This window comes from Nasonia vitripennis, chromosome 2 (assembly GCF_009193385.2).
Source record: "Nasonia vitripennis strain AsymCx chromosome 2, Nvit_psr_1.1, whole genome shotgun sequence".
Classification (NCBI taxonomy): domain Eukaryota; kingdom Metazoa; phylum Arthropoda; class Insecta; order Hymenoptera; family Pteromalidae; genus Nasonia; species Nasonia vitripennis.
This window is the reverse complement of record NC_045758.1, coordinates 1669473-1690279: the sequence shown is the minus strand read 5'-3', so window position 1 is coordinate 1690279 and position 20807 is coordinate 1669473. Positions and strand designations below refer to the sequence as shown.

At 43.8% G+C, this 20807-nt stretch overlaps 4 protein-coding genes across 10 annotated transcripts in view; 2 read left to right on the top strand and 2 right to left on the bottom strand.

The window, feature by feature from the left end:
- Position 1: 1 nt before the first annotated feature.
- Positions 2-2836, bottom strand: LOC100121622 (vacuolar protein sorting-associated protein VTA1 homolog). Of its 5 annotated transcripts, XM_031923109.2 has the most exons (10): positions 2745-2836; positions 2559-2675; positions 2020-2457; positions 1873-1908; positions 1575-1703; positions 1367-1447; positions 1018-1197; positions 754-798; positions 474-566; positions 2-395 (listed from the first exon to the last, which is right to left on the bottom strand). In XM_031923109.2, the coding sequence occupies exons 2-10, from the start codon at positions 2665-2667 to the stop codon at positions 244-246; spliced, it is 1263 nt and encodes a 420-aa protein (XP_031778969.1). In that variant the 5' UTR covers positions 2668-2675; positions 2745-2836; the 3' UTR covers positions 2-243. The 5 variants fall into 5 exon arrangements, with proteins under 5 accessions (XP_031778969.1, XP_032453344.1, XP_032453343.1 ...); XM_032597453.1 differs by lacking the exon at positions 1018-1197; XM_032597452.1 differs by lacking the exon at positions 1873-1908.
- Positions 2696-4671, top strand: LOC100121605 (N-terminal Xaa-Pro-Lys N-methyltransferase 1-B). Its single transcript, XM_001605164.5, has 3 exons — positions 2696-3326; positions 3411-3709; positions 3789-4671. The coding sequence occupies exons 1-3, from the start codon at positions 3150-3152 to the stop codon at positions 4018-4020; spliced, it is 708 nt and encodes a 235-aa protein (XP_001605214.2). The 5' UTR covers positions 2696-3149; the 3' UTR covers positions 4021-4671.
- LOC103315301 (heparin sulfate O-sulfotransferase) lies at positions 4083-6350 on the bottom strand. 2 transcript variants are annotated; one of them, XM_031923112.2, is made up of 7 exons: positions 6072-6350; positions 5731-5957; positions 5406-5641; positions 5244-5329; positions 4938-5174; positions 4713-4870; positions 4083-4642 (listed from the first exon to the last, which is right to left on the bottom strand). In XM_031923112.2, the coding sequence occupies exons 2-7, from the start codon at positions 5840-5842 to the stop codon at positions 4431-4433; spliced, it is 1041 nt and encodes a 346-aa protein (XP_031778972.1). In that variant the 5' UTR covers positions 5843-5957; positions 6072-6350; the 3' UTR covers positions 4083-4430. The 2 variants fall into 2 exon arrangements, with proteins under 2 accessions (XP_031778972.1, XP_008216549.1); XM_008218327.3 differs by having other exon boundaries at positions 6098-6345.
- A 136-nt stretch (positions 6351-6486) lies between these two features.
- LOC100121584 (protein FAM102A) overlaps positions 6487-20807 on the top strand; it is a 57157-nt gene continuing 42836 nt past the window's right edge. For both annotated transcript variants that reach the window (XM_031923103.2, XM_008218315.4), the window contains exons 1-2: positions 6487-6962; positions 15137-15826. In XM_031923103.2, the coding sequence (XP_031778963.1) occupies positions 15681-15826 (146 nt within the window). In that variant the 5' untranslated portion in view covers positions 6487-6962; positions 15137-15680. The remainder of the gene's footprint in view (positions 6963-15136; positions 15827-20807) is intronic.

Here is a 20807-nt window from a genome sequence, read left to right as displayed (position 1 = left end):
ATGACCCGTGCAAAATCATTTATTTCATTCTAGTTTTTAAGCTTACTTAATTGTAAATATACAGACATTTTATTTTAATTATGTACAAACATCTTATACAGCATTTGTTACGCTTTTTTAAAAATATATGATTCATGACTTCAAGCCATAAAATAAAAAAGCTCTATAAGCAGTTAAAACAAATATTTTGTGATTAGGACTTGTTCGCGTGAATAGAAGCTTTACAATTGATCCTGAGTATTTTCAGGCAGGATCTTCTCCAGTGGTCAAGAGGTGGAGAGCCTTTTTCAAGTTCAAAATTGCTGTCGGAACGTCGTCATAATTTAATGAACTTCCGGCCCACTTGATGTACTTTTGCGCTTTTCCTGACAGTTCAACAGTCAATTCTACTCCAGCTGTAACAATCATTTTTAATTTATCAATTTATAATTTTTTTACGAATATCAAAGTAAAATGATAAAACATTTTCGTACTTTCGGACTTTATACCAATAGATTTATCATCGTAAGTGACTCTGTTATTTCCGGGATTTGTCGGTGTCGGAGCTGGATTGTATGGATGCGGCTCTGCTCGGAAAAAGAGAGTAATAATTAACTATTGAAAACAATTAAATTAAAAAAGGAGCCGATTGATGCTAACAATTTTATTGCATTATTCACATTTCGAAGATTAAAGCTTATGCGTCGTTTTCTAAAAAGAAATAAGCATTGTGCACATCGTTTACGCTTCAATTAACAATTTAATTAAAATTACCAGATTTTTCATCTTTTCCATCATCTTGATTTTCCTCATTTTCAGCTATACGCAAGTTGAAATATTAATTTAAAAACTTGATTCATTCGATTAATGGCATAAATTCGCGATGTCTTATAAATATACTCTAGCCAATTAAACATTTAAAATTAAATATTAACTTTATAATATGACATTTAAAAATTAAAGCAATACATGCATTATTTTTTAGTGTAAAGAAAGCTTGGTGCATATATTTATATACTGGAATCGTTAAGAAATTACCAGCTTCTTCGTTATTATCGTTATTTTCATGACTTTCATCATTTTCATTGCTTTCATTATTTTCATCGTTTTCATTCGTTTCAACATTTTCGTTATTTTCGATAGATTCGTCGTTTTCGTTATTTTCGTCGTTGTCAAGGTTTTCGTTATTTTCGTCATCCTTATTTTCGCCACTTTCAGCTGTATTTATGTGTTTAAATATTATTTAAGTTTAATTAGTAAAAATTGAAAATGCATGAATCTGATGATTTTGCAAATACTCAAATAAACGTTAATTCCAAAAATAATTTGAAAGCATGTGCATATGTTTAATAATGTTTGCAATGCAATAAAAGTTGTTCATCATTACCAGGTTCCTCATTATTTTCCACGCCCTCATTATTTTCATCCCTCTCATTATTCTCATTATCTTTGTTATCCTCATGCTTAACTGTTTTGATATAAACATTATGAATAAAATCCTGACACGTGTCAGTAAATTTTCAATGGTTTTAAAATTTAGGGACTTAAAGTAATTGAACTAAGATGTAGAACTAATTTGAAATGACTTTTTATACCTGGTACAGAGGGAAAATCATAAGCACCCATAGTGGTAGGTGGAGTTGGTTGCGTGGGCCGGGTAGGCATCATTGGTGGTTGCATCGGCATTGCAGGTAATGTTGGCTGACTAGGCTGCACTCCTGGATCTGTTAATATAATTTAAAAAATATAAGCTCAGAAAGGGTTTAGCACTGCCATTTTTTATTATGTAGGTATGGTTGAATATGAAGCTAACAGCAATATCATCTAAAAATAAAAAAAGCTTTATGCTTGTATTTTCATGAGGTTGATTTGATACAATTTTCTGTGCATTACCATTATTCTCATGATCTGCATTTTCGTCATAATCCACTGTTTAAATAAAGAGTAAAAACTAATTTATATTCTATTACGAACGCTTTACTATTAATTTATCTCGAATAAGTATTATCAGATCAAAAAATAAGTTGCCTTAAAACTTACGCAAATCACTGCCAACATTTTCATTAGAATTGTCATCACCATCTTCTTTAGCAGGACCTGGTACTGGAGTTTGACCATTTTTCAAGCAGTTATGAATATAGGCTGCCTTCCACTTTGCATACTTCTTATTTTGTGAAGCCTCTTCGCTTAATTCTCCAAAGGTTGTAAGAACATCATACAAAAGGCCAGCGGTGTAGAAACTCTGTATAACATTTTTACCAAAATTGGATGCTCTGTCATGCTTGTCTGCATACAAGAAAAGTTTCAAGGCCCAATTTTCCAAGTGTGCCTGTGCAGCTACTTCATTCGTGATTGCTTCATTTTCATGATGTGCTTTCTTTGTGGATTCCAACCAGTCCATCAATTTCAGAAGAAAGTTTGTCTCCTCACCGGTCTTGGTAGACAATTTGAGACCAGTCTGCAGTGCGTACAAACGACCTAAATTTGTTCAAGACCAGTTTAATATTAAATTAAATCCGGTGTTATTCGTGAGAAAAATAATGTAATTTTTTTATTTTATCACCGAAATTGCAACTTACACCAGTAGCTGACAACAACATCTCGCGCGTCGTGTTCACTAGCAGTTTTCAAATAAGGCTGAACACTCTTTAAAGGGGCTGGTGTTTCGGGAAGATCCGGTCCAGGCATTTTTCAGCCTGCAGCGAAAATATTATTTATATTGCACAAATAAGCAGCTGCTCCAGAAAACAGTTTCTGATGCGTACAATCAGATGTTGTGACTCAAGAGCTGCACCATAGATAAACATCAAGTTAGGTTGTATAAAATAAAAACAAGTGAAATCGGAACAAATCGCCCCTTGTAGAATTACGAAACTGAAACGAATAGAACCAGAGCCATCATGATCTGCATGTGGCGCCGGTCACGGTGAAGAGGTTATGTCGTTTAGGCTAACGAATTTTCGACTGATTATTGACAAATATCGCAGAAATCAGCTGACTTGCCGTCCCGTAGCCAAAGAGGCCTTACTTCTTCGCGAAAATTGCCTTATCTCTCGTCCCGCACGTGCTCGACAAATCGCTGCTGCTTGAATTTGAATAATCCGAAAATAGCAAAAAAGCGTTTGTTCGTTCTGTGCACATCATCGTTGTTTTATGCGTTGCATAGAACAATGGAGCAGCAGGTCTGCGAAACGCCATCAATTTTGCAGCAGAAAGAGTTTTACGAAGATGCAGCGAAATATTGGGATAAAATACCGGCGACGGTGGACGGTATGCTAGGCGGTTTTGGTTTTATTTCGCAGACGGATATCAACGGCTCGAAGACGTTTCTGAAATCACTTTTCCAGGTAAACATTTATGTAATACCATCTTCGTCAGTGACGAGATTACTTATGTGAATTTTTCTTATTTTAATAAATCGATCGTTTTAGTTGCCAGACCAGCTGTCAGAGAGAAAAAACGCTCTAGACTGTGGAGCTGGAATTGGCAGAATCACAGGGAACTTGCTCACCAAATTTTTTGATACTGTAGATCTGGTTGAACAAAATCCAAAATTTTTGGAGCAAGCTAAACAGTATTTAAAAAAATCAATGGGCAAGGTTGGAGAGTTTCATTCAGTGGGTTTGCAACATTTTTGCCCTGAGCCCAAAAAGTATGATCTTATTTGGTGTCAGTGGGTCTTGGGTCATTTAAACAATGATCATCTGATACAATTTTTCCAAAACTGTCGGTAAGTTTAATAAATTTATTAAATTTTTTAGAAATTTACGGTAAAAGAGCACATGTATACCATTTACTGTTTTATACAGCAAAGGATTAAAAAGTGATGGTCTTATGGTTGTCAAAGAAAATGTTACAAGCTCCAGCACGATAGAAGTTGATAAGGAAGATTCCTCAATTACTAGACCTAAAGATGATTTGTTGAAGGCATTTGAAAAATCAGGGTTCAAATGCATCAAGGAATCAAAACAACATAACATGCCAGAAGGCCTTTACCCTGTCTATATGTTTGCATTGAAACCCTATGATAGTGAGAATTGAAGAGTGTCAATAGAGCAGTGGTATTATTTTTAAAAGTATTTATATTATTATAAATTAAGCGATGCTTTTAAAATCAGACAAAGTTATTTATTATAAATATCACACTGTCTTGATTCTTAAAAATCAGATACCACTTTTATAACATTTAATCTGTAACTAAAAGTATTTAATTAAAAACTTTTGATATAAATATAATATCAACATCATCATTTTATACACTCACAGGCTCAAACATACACATTTATGTTAAGTAAAAAAATTATTTAATAAAAAATTATTCCTAGGATATTCATTAGTATGTATTAAATAGTTATGACGTCAATAAATTCTTTTGTAAAAACTACTATGCAAGCTTTAAAATCGTATATGCACACAGATGAAATTTTTGTAAAATGAAGTTTCCAAAAAGTCTATTTTGGTCTTATTTTCTCATAAAAGAAACGTTGATTGGCGTCTTGCATGGAAGCATTTATAAGACGTTTTTTCAAAGCATGAAATTGAGATAAAGCATAGTTGTATAACTCATTTTCCATCTTCCATACAACTGACTTTTGAATCTTTTTAATAGTCTCTGGAAGTGGATCAATCTTTTGTGTGGTCTGCCGCAGGTGTGATTTGTTATCTAAGAAAAATAAAAAATTGATAAATTAATCTGTATATTTTCTTTTGAATGATCCATATGATTGACTCACTGTGCATAAAGACATCATAGGCACCCTTAAAAAATCTAGGTAAAACAACTTGAAGAGTTAATATAAAATCTGACAGTTCCTCTGTGACTCCTACTAAAAGGTAGTGTTTTTGCAGATTACGCTTTGCTTCTTCCAAAGCCCATTCATTGCCCACCTCCCTATAAATTTATGTAAGTAACGGAGGGTTTCATAGAAAATCAGATATATAAATTTTCATATACATACCAGCAGGCTGGATCATGTCCACAGAGAAAAGGAATTTGAAGCCACATATTATTAGGATCACAATCTGCTTGTCCAGCATTAATACACTCATCAAAAGTCTTAGTATCTCCATGTTTCCTTCTAATTAAGTGAGGCCTAAAGTTATCACCATACCGTAGGAAATAGTAGTAGGAAACAAACCTATCTAATGGCTTCCGCAGCAAGTTTATGTACAATGGACTGCTGTCTAGGCCAAATCTGAAAGAATTTACACTTTTTAAAACAAGTAGTAAAAATAATAACAGCTCTCAAAACCTGAATACATACTTCTGAAAATCTAAAAAAGCCATATGTCCGTGGTAAAATGCAGGTTTTATGGAATTCCATTTGCTTATATTACGAACAAAATTTATCTGAAAGAAATTAGTCATTTAAATACTTTGCATACAATGCACCATTATGAGTTCCGTACACAGCGACATATCTTACTTGATTAGGAAGTGTGAGAGTATGCATGTTATTTGTTACATTGATATGAAGCGCGTGATACTTATTCTTCTTGCACATATCATACACAACCCCTACAAAGCTCGTTGAGCCTGTCTTTGGAACTCTGTTGTATATCACAACGTAGTCGTCATTGTCCGATAACGACTGCGCTTTCGGTTGGAGTTCTGGTATAGGATTACTCTTGATCTCTGTCTTGAGTTGTAAAAGAGCATTTTCTGCAACAAATATCACCAGAAGATCGATAAGTACGTTATAAAAAACATCCGCTTGCTATTGCAGCGAAGGAGAAACTTGCGATACTCACGCAATTTGGAGTTGCCCTCTTGCAGGTGATTATAGCGTATGTTCTCGTAGAAAATAATCAAAACAAAGACTACGACTAAAACCCATTGAAAAGAAAAACTTCTAACTAACATCGTATGCCGTCATCTGAGGCGCTTTGTTGACTAAGTAACCGACATAACCTAGCTTCGACTTCACCGCTCGGAGATCACAGATGCACTGACTGCGGCGGCGATATGCATGTCATACCTAAATATGCACACCGAAACGAACTTGGATTAGTGATTACTCGGGCGTTCGTTGCTCATTGGTGCGAGACATGTGTATTTAATATATATGCAGTGCAACATGATAGACAGATACTTATATTTAATAATTTCAGGACAGACCACTTCGTACTCTCGATTGAGCGTTGATTTGACAAATTTTGCATAAAAAACGCCTGTGCTCAAAGTCAATACCAACTTAATCGATAGTACTTAGAAGATCGTTCGAATCGAAATTTCTCATAAAAACTCGACAATTGATAAAAAAAACTCAAACGTTCCCGCCTACAGCTGGATCCCCCACCAAAAAACAAAAGAATAAAAACACAAACAATCTCGCGAGTCGCGCCTGCAGTTCACGCAGCACGAAAGCCGAACGGCGAGTTCTCATGTGCGCGAGACATGTCCAGGACCAGGAGTGCCAGTGCGCCGGTGATGCGCGACATCGAAATCTTGGAAAAGCGTTATACCAACACCTTCAAAACGATGTGTTTTTTAGGTGTTGCTATGTTCACGTTCATCACGGAGCGGCGCGCAGGCGCTGCGCCAGTATCAGCACTCAGCAGCTCATGCAGCAGCTCCACCATCCTATCCCGTGTATCCAGCGGAGCGAGACTCGAGCCACTGTAGTGTAGTCTCGTAGAGGCCGTCAGTCCGCAGACGACCAGCGTACCGTCGCGGTGTGTGCACTTCGCGATCGCGCGCGTTCGTTCCTTCCCGACATCGGACAGTTCTCGTACAGGCATTCGCATACACGTACATACACCGCACAGCGAGTCGAGTCTTTTTTCAACGGGATACCTGCGCTGCTGCGAGACGTGGGGGCAGAGAGCTGCTCCGCGCTCGCCGCTACCTGTGTGCGCGTATATCCACTGACAAAAATTCGAGTGCGCTGATCTCGCGAGTGTGTGCATATAATCGTCCCCGAGAGAGATAGTGTGCCCGCAAGGAGAGAAGATATCGGAGCAGAGGCAGATCAAGTGTGCAGGTGAGAGAGGGAGCGTCTCGTTTTTTTTTTTATCTCGGCGATGCTTCTCGGTCCTTCCGCGGCAACAGCGTCCCGAAAACCCGTCTCTGCAACATCTCCATCTCTCTCTCCCCCCCTGTGTGTATGTGTGTTCCTAACCTTTACGCTCGATACTACTGCTTACTATACCTGGGCAGTGTGTCTTCCGCGTGACGAGAAATTCGTCGTGCCAAAAGAGCATAGGTATAGATACTCGGAGCAGCAGTGTCAAACGGTCGAAGGCCTCGCGAGAGGGAGAGAGAGAGAGCTGAAGGTTATAAAGCTTCCTCTCCGCGCTGCAGCTCTCCATCTCTCTCGCTCTCGCGGTACAATGTCTCTTTATGTGTGTATAACTCGCATACGTGTGTGCGCCTGGCTGGATAGTGCACAGTTCCGCATCTTCTCGTCGTCGTTGTCGATACGTATACTCTGCCATTGCCCCGTGCGTGGGTAGTATAGTGCATATCGTAATCTCTTAGCTGCAGAGGCGGATGATTATTCAGGAGGACGTTGAGATACAGAGAGAGAGAGAGCGAGGGAGAGCTCGCGGTTTAAGGTTAGCTTGGCGTTTCTGCCCTTGTTTTGCAGCCCTCGGCTCTATTTACCGCATATACAGGGCCGCTCCCCTTCGTAGAGAGACGAAGTGATGTGCATTATGCACACGCGTTACAGGCGGATCGGACTCTGTCAACCCAGTTGTCGGGAGTTTATCCAGCCTACATGCGTGTGTGTGGGAAGTTGCAATGGGGGAAGGGACTGCGCGGGCGGCGACTCGTCGATGTGCCTCGCTGTATAGGGTGGAGATTGACTCTTCTGAGAACCGCTGGTTTATTGGCTCTACTGATGTGCTCTCGGTACAGTGTATCGACTGCGTATTTTTTTTTTCCCACAAATTTATAAAACGACAAGTCACTCATCGAAACGGTTTCGTTATCTCCAACTCGCATTAACACACATTAGCAAAGCGGCGGCAAACACCTTCAACGTCCCATAATCATCCGCCGATAAAAGCCTTGACAACGTCTCGTCGCGCAACCTACTGTAACACTTTTCCACCAGCTCGTGCGCGCGTATACGGTGCAGCGATAAAACAAGCAATGCTCTCCTCTCCGATAAAATCATAAAATCTCTGCGCAGCACAGAAGACTATCGCCATCGAGTATAAGAAGCGTGTACTCCCCTTTTCTCCAAACTTCGTCCATGGAAAGTAACTTCTGCTCAAAAACAATAGAAATCCTTATCTCCTCGCCCGAAGAGAAGGAGAAGATAATCGACAGTATAATATGCAGTCGTCGCGTCGGGAGAGAAAAAAACAGTAGTCGCACATTTATCGACTTTCTTGCGCCGCCTTTTTGCCATCGCGCTCCGATGGAAATCGCTCTTTTTTATGCATACAAGAGAGAGAGAGAGAGAGAAAGAGAGAGAGCGTCTGATTCTCGGGGAAGAATCGGCTTTTCGCGTGCGTGGCGCGAAATTGAAATTCCCGCCTCGTAGTTCCTTCCGCTCGATGAAAATTTGATTTGTCGACGTCGCGGGTGCCGATTGATGAAGCCACGTCGCGAAGGGATTTACGGAGGGACGAATTTTCGAAAACGATGACGTCCGTGTATTCGGTGATTATTTAATGTCCCGGGATCGCGTTAATCGTAAATACAATACTTTATTAGCTCCGTAAAAAAGCCGCGATGTAACTCTTCGAAAATCACAGCGGTAGCCAGCTTCCCATCACCTCTAATGAAAAAGAATCTCCCGACCTTCACCTGCCTTCCCCTCTCTTGACGCTTCTCTCGAGACGGATAAGCAAGTCGCCTTGATTTATGGAACGTCGTCGTCGTCGTCGAGCCGGTAATACATAGCTTCTGCGTATACTACTGTGTACTCTTGCTCTTTAGCACAGTCGCGCGATTTTCCGAAAGTCGATGCTTCGAGTATGTGACGCAGTGTGTCAGGCGACTTTTTGTTTGTACGATATTTTTATCGACGCCCACGTGCTTGCGGAGGCATATCTGGGACAGCGGCTGGGATTTGCAGAATTTCCTCGTTTTTCCTTTTGCAGTATATGCGCGTGAGCGCGTGTGCGATTTATTAATCGGCACGATTTCGTTACTAGGACGAAATTTGCAAGTTTTCAATGAGCCGGTCTTGAGGCTAACTTATCACTAATATTAATTACCGTTGAACGCTGACAGGCTGTGTTTAGCCAATAACATTTTTTTTTCTTCATTCATAGAGACATCAATTATTCTAAAAAATTCGACAAAAGCTCGACAAAGAGAGTATCGTCCTCTCGTCTCGTTTTATTTCCTGGCGGTGCGAATATCGGCCCGGCAAACACTTGAGGCCTCGCGCGACAGACTCGACTGTTACTCGATAATTGGCTCGAATTCGACGCCAGACGCACGCACCGTTGAAAAAAAGAAAAAAATAGACGGAGACGCTTTTTTTCGTAGATCATTACAGGTCGTCACTCTTGCGTAAGGTCTTTTCCTTCGATCAGGGGAATACTGGTATGACTGCGCTGATTTATGGTTATTTGACTCAGAATTTTCTTTGGTTGTGCGAGAAAAAACTGTGTTACATACCATAAACAGAAAGCTACTTTTCTTCGCCTAACGAAGGGATGATACTCTCCGCGAGCGAATCCCGGTTCCTCGCACTTTTTCCCGTCTATTGTTACATACTCGAGAGCATTGCTAAACAGCCACCTGAAACCGGCCCTTTCTTTTCTCTCAGAAAGCGACTCTGCCTTATTATTTGCAAAAGTTTCTGCCTTGATGATGATACCGTATATAATGACGAGAGTGAGACAGAGAAGTCCAGGGGATGCTAATGAGGGTGTACATCCGGGAAAGTAGGTTCGGTTTTCTTTTCTCTCTCGCGAATAAAAAGACACGCGGAAATACTGGGGACTATTTTTCATCCCTAATCCCAGGATAATTGGAAGTTACTTCTGCGAAACTGTCGCCTTTATTTCTTTTGTTTTAGCTCAGCCGAAATGCTGACCAGCCATTACGTAAAGTGTCTCGCTCTGCGTGGGCAATACGAAGTCGAGTCGAGGGAGCAATTTTTAACTGATTCTTCGGAACTGGTTAGAACAGAAAACAACTCGATTATCCACTTCTTCTCTTCCCGAGCCGTTACAGAAAAATGCCCAACGACTTATTACGAAAATCAGAGATCCGCTGACTCTTGTAGTCCAAATTGATTCCCAGAGCACAGCCGAGTGCTAGCTCCACAGTTCAAAGCCCTCTCCACGCGCATCACCAATTGAAGCTCAATTTTCCTTTCCACCTCCCGAGCTCTATTACATCGATCGCCGCGCGAACCTAACTGTATACTATACTCTATACTCTTGATGTGTTAGGTGTATAAACGACGTTGGACCGGAGGAGTTACAGGCCGAAGATTACAATAACTTACTTCGCGCCGTCGGCCGCGGAGAAATTTACAAGCCGAGCAGACATGTGTACACAAACGGTATACAGTCTCTCGTGTACTTAAGCACACTGCGCTTTATCTTGTTAGCGGGCATTATGTGCGCGAGAACCGGACGATAAAGCAGCTCCTTTAGCTTTGATTCATTATGTGCGGAGGTAGCGGCTTTTGGCCGAGAAAAAGTTTTTTCTAAAAAAAGAGATTAGCTTGGAAAAACACTACTAGCGTATAAATACACCTCGGTCATGTGCCAACCTGTTAGTCTTCGTTACGTGTTTACATTTGAAGAAAAAAAAAGAAGCTTTCCTCGGCGAGAGACTCGAATTCCCCTCGTGACTTCGTGAAAAAAAAACGAAGGTAACGAAAATAAAAGGTCGGCGAAGTTTCGCGACGCAGCTGTAGCAGAGCAGAAGCTTTCGTATACGGAAAAGGGAATCACAGAGGAGGAGAAGTCTAGTTTGGAGCTGAATGTCGTTAGCCAAACTCTCGAGTTGTTGCCGTGTAGCTGTAAATGTTGTACAAGCGCTTGGCGGTGAATTGGAAAATTACGAGAATTTATTATTTGGAGAAGAGTTGGAGGAAGTTAAGTTAGTGAAATTCTTGGTAAACTGCGGGAAATTAATTATGACGAACTCGTTGAGATGGGGTAGAATCGTAAAAAGAAACTCGTGTTTTTCCTCCTATCCTCGACGGTGTTATTTACTTAAGGTATTACACAATTCAGAGATAAAGGTCGTCAATACCAGGAAGTAGATATCGAACGGTCTTTGTACAAGTTCATTTTTTGTGTCGACACAGCTTTGCTCATTGTCTTTTATACGATTTCGATCTATACCGTCGTTGAGCTCAAAGAGCCAACTACACCATATCATAAAGCCACGTAAGTTTCGCGCGGAACTGTCGCATGTGCACCTCGTGCTCACCTTCCTTATCTTATACTCTTTATCAGCTGAGAGACGTCGGATGCGCTGCCCCAGATTTTATCGGCTAATTCTCCCTCCAAGACGTGTACAGCGTAACGCTAATTGCTCTGGTCTTTGGAAATATGACTTTTCTTGTTATCCCGCCGCATAGTTTTTATCATCTCTCGATGCTTTCGTGTGTCTATCTGCTTCTGCTGCAGATGCGTCAGTCGTGAAGATTTTATTGCCGCACCAGACGGAAAGGAGTTTTGTTTAATTAGGGGATAAGACAGATATGAGAAACCGATGGAGACAGGTTTATGGCTCTCGGCTGAAGCTCGTTTGGGAAGTGAGTCAGATGTTTAGCTGAAAAATGGAAGCGCGTCTGTTTTGTTTTGGGCGACGCGGTTCTCGCGTTTGATTGAGGAATATTCTGATATCGCATCGATCGAGATACGACAATCGTTTCTACGAATGCATTATTAATAAGATTGATCTGCTTCGATATGTTTACTCTTTCTACACGAAAGTACGATTCTTTTATGAACATCACCAAAGAAAAAATACCCCCAAGCTTCCACTAGACACCCACGCATAACCTCCGCCTATACACAAGTTTTTAATATTTGCCGTAGATCGCGCGCGATTCCTCCCAGATAAGCCTCGGCTCACACATGCACACACCGGCTGCTTTCTCGCGTTCTATCGCTGACATTGAGAGATAAGGCTCTAGCGAGCGGCGGCGCAGCCGTCATCAGCTCGCGACCTTAAAGCCCGCGATGAGATCAGAAACGGCGCGCGCGTGACCTTGGATATCCGTTTGCCAACTCTCGAAAATTACGCTTCGAGAGTGAAAGAGAGGCTATCGATTCGGTTATTTTTCGCGAGAGGAGCCAGCTCTGCGCGTACGTAATTTGCATGCGCGCGATGTGTACGCGGCTGCTGTCTCTTGAAAACTAATTAGTTGCGCAACCGGTAGTTCATTCTCGTGAACGTTCGTGCTCTTCGTTTTCGGGTTATTAATACAAGATAATTAGAATACAGGGCGCTGAGTCACGCAAAAGTTCTGTTTCGCGAAAACCTCGTATTTTTATCTCCCGCAATCGGTCATACAACTTTCCGCCCAAATAAAAACTGACTCACGATCCGAAATACGCACGGTATGTCGGATGCTCTCGAGAAGCGTCTTTGAGGAGCGAGAGGAGAGAATCCACTCGGGTTCGATGCAGGCCGATAATAGGTAGCGCATACACAGCCGCGGCTTTTACGCGCCGTGCACCGATCGCCACTCGATTAGCCGGCGGCGGCGGCGGAACGGAATGCGCTCTAAATTTAGACTTTCGGCCGGATTTTCGTCGCAGGTTCGTTAAACTTCGCGGCTGGCTCCCGCGAACTGCCGCATACGTGCTAATCGTCCTTTTCCACGTCGACGCTAATTCCGGCTGTGTGTTGACACGGGCGCGGAAAGAAGCGAGGAGTGTTTGAAAAATAACTTGAATTCCTCGAACACTTGAAAAAAGGCGCCGCTTCAAACAAGTCTCCCGATCGATGATGCCTCCGAACACCTACATCCCTTAACGCCCCATCGCACCTCTCGTCTTGCCCTCGCGCGCGCTCGATAAATACAGAAATAAAAATCCTCTCGCGCGCGTCACGAGCCGATTAAACGCTCTTCTCGCTCCTGCACACACGCGGGCGTTGTCGAATGAAAGCCGCCGCCGTCGTTGCTGCGCGAATCGATCGTTTCACGCTGACACTGGAGGAAAGCCTGCGCAGCACGTACACACGCATACGTCGGCTTTCTTCATTTCCGGAGAGTCGGCGCGAGCGAGCTGCTTGTCACTAAAAGGCTGCTGCTGTCGGGAGACTATACCGCTATACGTGACTGTCGCTGAATCGGCTACTGTTTTTTCATTGAGCGCCAGAGAAGTTCCTTATTCCGATAGAGGTGGCGCGGTATACTTGTCGTGCGTGTTTGTTTTTTCGGGAGGAAGGTTGACAAACTTTTAATACGAGATGGGGGATTCCGGGGAGTGTTGGCGAGTTTGATGAATTTCGAGTTATTGCGCTTTATTATATGACTGTACGGTTTGCGTGGATAGAAAAAGAAACGGAGCGGAGGGGGATAAAAAGTCTTGTCATACAAGCTGGTATCATTATGTTCGCGACATGATTTTGCACTTCGAGAGATGATGAGGAGAAAAAATTAATGCTTTACGGACTTTTTATTATCGTACGATACCTGTAATTCCATTGAGAACTCAATGCTGATAGATTTGACGGACATGATAATTTTACATAATGTAATTGTCATTATACTAAAAGGGACAAAACGAGTCGAGTCGTTAGCCATTCAACGCTTTATTTACCAATGCCATCGGAAAGAAAACAGCTGTTTCAGGATCTCGAATCTTGTCTTCTTCCCGAGACTGCATTCAAATCACCTGCTCACCGAATCTCACACCTGCACGTGCAATTCTTCTTACTACCCGCTGATGAAAATCGCAGTATACCGCGGCGCTTCGGGAGAGTTCCTGCATTAAAGAAGAAAACATCTAATGGAATGATAAAGTTCGTTCAGGCTTTCACTCGAGGGCGCAAACTGGCCGAGTATAATTTATATGGCCAGTGTGTCCGGTTAGGAGCGAGAGTAGCAGCTGACCTTCGACGCAAAAAAAAAATAGGGATAACAAGATCGAGAGTGGAAGTGTGCGAGGGATCGAAGTATCTGGATTTTTGCCTACTTCGGGCACAAGTGATTCGCGTAATCTGGTTTAGCGGGATTCCTTTGGTTTTTTTTTCTACCGCCACAAGCTTAGCGTTCTACAAATAAGGGACGATCACGCGCTGGAAACTCGATCTCGCAAGAAGCGAAGGAGATTAGAACATTTACCTTGTTTCCGTCGAAACGTTTATCTCTGACGGTTTTGTATCAGATTTAGAAAAGATAAAACCCAATTGCTTAATCTTATTACACCAACCGTTATTCGGAACATCACACGAAGTAGTATAAAGCACTTCGCCTCAATCTTTTTTCAAAACAAACCCTCATAACTCTGCTATTGTAAACCACGAAATTACACATTACCCAACGCGCGCATTAAAGCACACTCTGGAAGCAGTAGGTCTTCTACACAGTCACAGTGCAGCTCTCTGTTACCGATCTCCGAAACTCGACTCCAGAATATTCACTTCCGCTTTACATCGAGCATGAGCGGCAACCACCAGCTCCCATCTCTCTCCACTCTGTTTATTATCCTCGGTATACATAGTAACACGCAGCCATATCCGTAGGTCGCTTCTTTACGGCCTGTACTTTGCCGGCAGTGCTACCCTACTTTTACGCCGGCGCTGTGTGCATCGATGTATATATGGATGTATGTCTGCAGCACCACCGCAGGCAGCTCAGCGAAAAGAAGAACTGTCCTCCTTTACCCGAGACTTGTTTAGCCGTCTGTGTGTACGCTGGAACGAAGAGGCATTGGGATCTGTTGTGTGCTAAGCTAATTCGAGGACTTAGCATGTTAAAGGCGACCTCCGAGCTCCCCGTTTTTGTTTGCCCGATCAGGATGCAGTAACTCTCTTAAATCCTTTGCTGACAATGATTAGTTGCATTACGCCTCCTTCCGGCCCAGCGGCAATCGATAGGGTCAAACTACCACGCGACTCTCCCCCATAAGAATAATTCAAACCCCGCACTGCGGAGAACCTTGGGCGTCGCGTCGCGCGCGGAAAAAAGCCTCCCCCAACACGCGCAAATCCCACAAGCCGCAGTAGCAGAGCGCATGAATTAATCGAGTCGATCTCCTCTGTTTACAGGGTCATCCATAGCGGCACCATGACGAGGGGTGGATCGGCAACCAAACACTCGCCACGCCAGACTCCTCGACATCAGCTGAAGCTCCAGCAACGCTGATAATCCCAAGTCACGCGCTGCAGACAGGCCAGAGGGAAGAAGCGACAACGAAACGAACAAATAGAGAAGGCGATGTTCTCGAGAAGAGTAGCGCGCGGATGCTGCTCGCCTGCACCACAATCGCCGCGTCGAGGTCGCCGTCGCTGCTCGCGCTGTTGTAGCCCGAAACAGCAGCCTTGAACCTAACCTCACTTCTCTCGCTTTATCTATCTCTGTGTGATCTTCTCCGCTCTGTGCGCGTCAAGGCCACGCGTGTCGTCGCCGTCGATAATATTAGAGGGGACGATCTCTCTTTCTCGTCGTTTGGTTATTTTTCGCGAGCCTGCGGCGGCCCACGTAGAGGCGAGGTTGACGCTAGGGGGCGCTCGCGCGAGTGCGCAGTATCGTTTTTCCGGACACGTGGCTCGAACGGATTCGGGCGGATTGATGAGGTGAATCGCGCGTAATATGGCTTTTATGATGAAGAAGAAGAAGTATAAATTCTCCGTTGAGGTCGGACTCGAGGAGTTGACCGCGGTGCCTTTCGTCAGCGCTGTGCTCTTCGCCAAGCTCAGGCTTCTGGATGGAGGATCCTTCATCGATCATTCAACAAGGTGAGTTCTTTTTCTCTCTGTTCTATTATGTGCCGTAACTTTTCTTTTTGTGAGTATAATGTAGTTTGAGAATAACGCGCAAAGATAGAAATAAGGAGATGAGGAAGTGACCCTCACATTATTCATAGGACGGTCCCTCGATGACGCTTCGATCTGGAAGTTATGTGTTTATATTACACACGCATCTTCGGAATTATGATTTTTAGGGCAGTATCACGCCCGTGGCTGTCCTTCATGAATATTTCATCTTCATTTTCTGCGGTTTAAGAGGTGCGCATAAAAACCGATTTTACGTTGTCTTTCTTACGATTTTCATAAATACGCACACAAAATGATTTCCACGCACAAGCAGTCTTTTCAAACACGCTGATGTGAAACGTTCTATCGCAACCTCGAGGCAGGTGTAGTTATACTATTATCTCAAGCAGTTCTAATCGTGAAAAAAAAAATTGTTATCTGACAAGGAAACAAAATTTATTTCGGCATTTCACTTTGTGAGTCACGTACGAGGCACGTACGTTTGTTTTACGAATAAAGCTGGCAATTGTTATGCCTCGATGCGTCTTTGCTTCTGTCAACAAACAGGCTTTGCTTTCACGATACATATTAGTTTTACTATTCTTCCATGCCTTCTGCACAAACAAAAACACACTGCTGTTTTCTCAAGCGCACATAGTAGCATGACGTTTTTTCCCTGCCTAAGGCCTTTCTTGGTTCGATGATTGATTCGCGACCTGCTATTTTTAATCATTTTCCGTAACGCTCGACTGTCGGCTCTGTTAAAGCCCTCAAACTCGCTTGATTAAACCCCGAATCTCGCTATCAATAATCTCCGGCCTGAGCACTATATACAATCGCATCAAAATCATCCAGTCCTTCAGAACCAGAAGCGATATCCGACAGCTTTAATTTCCGTGCCTATTTATAGGTGCAGTGCTATATAATACCAGTATATAGCACTGCACCTCGGCCTATCTCTCCGATTAAACGCTCGGAAGTGAAAAGAGAAAAAACAAAAAGCATCGCGAAAGCTTCCGCCAAGGGAAAAAGCCAACGGAACGAAATAAAGCGCCAAAGTTGATCCGCCGTTGCTGAAAACGTGGAAAAGAGCAAGAGAGAGAAAAGCCGAGGCGCGATACTGGGTCAGAGCTCGCCGATGTCCGGTCGAGTGTGCATGAAAATGGTCTCTGGATTTTTCCGCGTAGGTGGAACCTTCTCTGTACGTATACGGTGGTGGTGTGCGAGCATCGATTTTAGGCTCGATGGATGATGCATCTCGATGCATACGCATAGCCTTTGAGAGCTTGGGTGAGTGGAACGTCCAGCGATGTTTGCAGGAACCGAAGGATGCGTCTGCGGATAGAGGTTATATTTTTTTTAGAATCTCAAGCTCGTTAGTGCGGTGTCAAGAGTATCAACTTTTTTACGTGCGCTAACGATCGGCCAAACTATACTAATGACGACGTTAACAATAGATCACGCATATGGATTACACAAGCTAATCGTCCTGCTCTATACGATACAATAAATCGCAGTTCTATATTTGTAAATCAGACGCTTTTCATTAAATGCATCACCGCGATACAAGTTCCTCAATTATACAGATGCGAAATTCCAACGGTACAGCATAATTGAGTTTCTCGTGGAAATTGATGAATGCATTGCAACGGTATTCGGGATTGATTGACCAACAAAGTGATTACGTATTCGCGCGCCGACAAAAACCCTCGATTATTATTAATCGCAAGCGGAAAAATTTCTCATCCGCACAAGGATGCAGCAGCTGAAATTTCATATCGCCCAGAACTATTATGCAATCGTTTTACCGCGTATACACACGCACACGTGAACTCTGTAAAGCGGCATAATTACTCCGACGTCACCCATATATCTATGCGTTGTCGCATTCCACGTAACCAACATTTCGCGCTAAACGAACTCGCTACAGCCGCGCGCGAGAGAGAGAAAGAGAGTACAATAAAACAATAAACGAGCCTGTGCTTTCTTCTGGGATCTCCACTCGGCAATCCAATCGCCAATCGATATAATATCCTTGCACTCGACGACAATCGTCGACGTGGTCGTGTTTCAGCGTCGATCCTCGTTCAAAGCGGCTCTCCATTGTCCGACACCATTGTGCCGCTATTATTACCCTCTGCTGCTGTTACACTGCAATGTCGCTATATACTCGACAAGGTCCCCCCAGGCGACTTTTTATGCATCTACACACAGGCGTCGAAGGAAGAGAGAAAAAACAACGTCTGAGCCATGTACCAATGGCACGCGCTCCCGCGTAATTAAGCTCTCTCTCTCTCTCTCTCGAATAAGAAATCCAGAAAAAGAGCCGCGAGCTCTTTCTCGCGACGACGACAATGGAAAATAATGAAATGTTCGACGATTAATCTTAATTAGCGTCGACTGCCGATGGTACACGTGTCGGAAAAATGGCCGACCAAGCCAAGATGATAGCCGTCAGCGCTTTCCATCACCTGCGCCGAAGGTTCAAGGTTTCTGCGCTCGTGTTTTTTTTTCTCCTCCGCCGCCGCTTCGTCATGTTCGTTAGGCATGACCGAGACACGATGATTCCGTTCTTCTTCTCCTTCTTCATAGGCCGTTGCGTGCTGCACGCGTAATATTTATATTTTGGCTTCCTCGCGATCTCTTTCAATATACGTGACGGGAATGTCTATACCTGCGAGCGTTGTTATATGCAGACAGGTATAGTATACACTGGAACGGAATAAGAATCGCGCGTGATTGCGAGGAATTTTTTGCGGAGCACGAGGAGGAAAAACCGCGAGTCTCTTTTTGCCGCGGCGCGGGATTATTAATAGACACACGCGCTACTGAAATTGTAATTAAGGTTCACGAGCTGCTATATACAGGCGCTTTGTATTGTTCGAATTTGCCATTCGTAATGTGCTGCACTGCGAGCTCGATAGTAATAACTCGATGTACGCATAAACACGTACGCAGGCGCAATATCTCGAGCTATTACGAAGTTTTTAATGCTAGCTCGCGCATAGCTCTCAGTCGATAGCGCCGCCGCTGCTGCTGTATTGTTTCCTGGCTGGAATGATGTATTCCGCGATAGTTTGAGAATTTCGCCGCGTCTTATCACTCGCCTAACACCGTCGTAAGCCCGGTTTATCCCGTAAATTCACGCGCGGAGTGTACACGGCGTACACTGCGGGAGGTAGATTATACGATTATTAAAACGTGTAAATCGCGCGAGAAGCTCGCTGCTAAACGACCGCGTATCTAGGAGATAAATCTAGTGGGAAGGAAACACTTGAACGTATCAGCGGCTCTGGCCTTGATCTCGAAGCTAATTTCCGCCAGTGAAAGAAGGGCGGTAGTCCCAAATTTATCGCGTTTTCGAGAACCTAATGCACTGCTCCCTGCATTCGAAAGCTCGACCTTCGCCGGCTAAGGTAAATACGAGAGGGAGAGCGTGTGCAGCTCTCGCATACACTGCACACACAGGGGGGGGGGAGGTGAGTGGGAGGTTTCGGTAACTGGGCCAATACCTCGGCGGCGGCGGCGGTAGCAGGCCTTTGAGGCTCTCTGCTCGTGCTCCGAAGCTATATGCCAGCGCGCGCGCAGGTTCGAGGCCCTTGCGGCGGCGCTTACTTGATTAGGCGAGCCGCTGCTGTTTCATTTAATGTGGCTTAGCTCGGAATTGGAACTGCAGCCGCGTTTCATTCTCAATTAAAATCTCTCCTTTACCAAGCTCGGAAAATTGCATCGAGTTATGCGTACACTCGATTTTCCGCGTACAACGTAATTGACACGCAGGTGTCTAAAAATAGCCACGAAACGCTTCAAAGCCCGCAGCAAGATTTACACTTCCGAGAGAGAGAGAGAGAGAGAGAAAAATACCCTTTCAACTAGGCGTGCGCGCTGACGATTCACGCCGCCGCGCGCGAAAATAGAAGCTCGAGTCGAGGCAGTAGTAGGCCCTTCAGACGTAAACAAACGGGCTCTAGTCGGCCTCGTTACAATAAAACCGCCGTCACGTTTGGCCGCCGCCGTTGCAGCTGTGCCGCGTTGGATCATCTCTATTATTGAGCTCGCCTCGCGCTTTCCAGTTAAACGTGCTTTTTTATTCTCCGCTTCGGTAATTATTGGGTATTACACGAGTTTGTGGGGTGAATCGCTGGAATAAATTTTATAGGCGCGAGCGGCAGTATAGCGAGTGGTTATTAACTTTCAGCGCAATTAATTTCTGATACTATGTGTGTGGTGTTATTCATTTCAGCAGAAACGAACTCCAGTGAATTATTTCCCTTATCTCTATCTGCCTCGAGGCTATTCTCAGCACGAAACGAGAACGTAGCTCGCATTGAATTTTCCCCAAAAAAGAACTTTCCCCGCATCGATTTTTGAACTTTCCTCTGCTACGCCGCTGCTGCTGCTGAAGAATCGTCGTTATCTCTCTGCCGTGCGCGTAGCACACGATTCACAGTCCGCCATCCATTCATCCGCAGCGAGTATACGTATATACGAGTATAGTAGACACTGGGGTGAGGGAAAAACGTATATACAGCGGCGCACTTCTTTCGCCTCGCGTGATGCTCTCGACAGAGCTGCTGCAGCGGCTGCGGCGCAATTACCCGCTCGCGGTTATAAAAATAGCGAGGGACCAGCTGGAAAAGTGCTGAGTCGATTATTATTCTACGTTTTTTTTTTCGCCTGGAAAACAATCGGAGATTCCGATGCGACCTTCGATGCACGACAAATGCAATCGGATGAGGGTAACCCAACAACAAACATTAGCTTTGCAAACAGAGAGAGAGAGAGGAAAGCCGTGCTTAGACAACATCGTGTTATATTCGTTCCGTATTTTAATTTAATCCATATCGAGGCGCGTGTGTTTGCTCTCGAAGCTCTGGGTGCACGCGCAGCAGCAGCGATACGCCGGCCAGATAGACGTCATGCACCTTGCACCTTTTTCTTCTATGGACCACTTCGCGGCGGC

What these genes read in the sequence shown, in the direction of transcription:
- LOC100121622 (XM_031923109.2), bottom strand. Translation starts at nt 2,667, where the DNA reads ATGCCTGGACCGGATCTTCCCGAAACACCAGCCCCTTTAAAGAGTGTT. An exon ending in TGTTGTTGTCAGCTACTGGT is followed by an intron (nt 2,458 to 2,558) that starts GTAAGTTGCAAT and finishes GAACAAATTTAG; the next exon opens with GTCGTTTGTACGCACTGCAG. An exon ending in TGCAGATCATGAGAATAATG is followed by an intron (nt 1,704 to 1,872) that starts GTAATGCACAGA and finishes TTATATTAACAG; the next exon opens with ATCCAGGAGTGCAGCCTAGT.
- LOC100121605 (XM_001605164.5), top strand. Translation starts at nt 3,150, where the DNA reads ATGGAGCAGCAGGTCTGCGAAACGCCATCAATTTTGCAGCAGAAAGAG. An exon ending in TTCTGAAATCACTTTTCCAG is followed by an intron (nt 3,327 to 3,410) that starts GTAAACATTTAT and finishes CGATCGTTTTAG; the next exon opens with TTGCCAGACCAGCTGTCAGA. An exon ending in CAATTTTTCCAAAACTGTCG is followed by an intron (nt 3,710 to 3,788) that starts GTAAGTTTAATA and finishes TGTTTTATACAG; the next exon opens with CAAAGGATTAAAAAGTGATG.
- LOC103315301 (XM_031923112.2), bottom strand. Translation starts at nt 5,842, where the DNA reads ATGTTAGTTAGAAGTTTTTCTTTTCAATGGGTTTTAGTCGTAGTCTTT. An exon ending in CTCTCACACTTCCTAATCAA is followed by an intron (nt 5,330 to 5,405) that starts GTAAGATATGTC and finishes AATTTCTTTCAG; the next exon opens with ATAAATTTTGTTCGTAATAT. An exon ending in CTATGATGTCTTTATGCACA is followed by an intron (nt 4,643 to 4,712) that starts GTGAGTCAATCA and finishes TATTTTTCTTAG; the next exon opens with ATAACAAATCACACCTGCGG.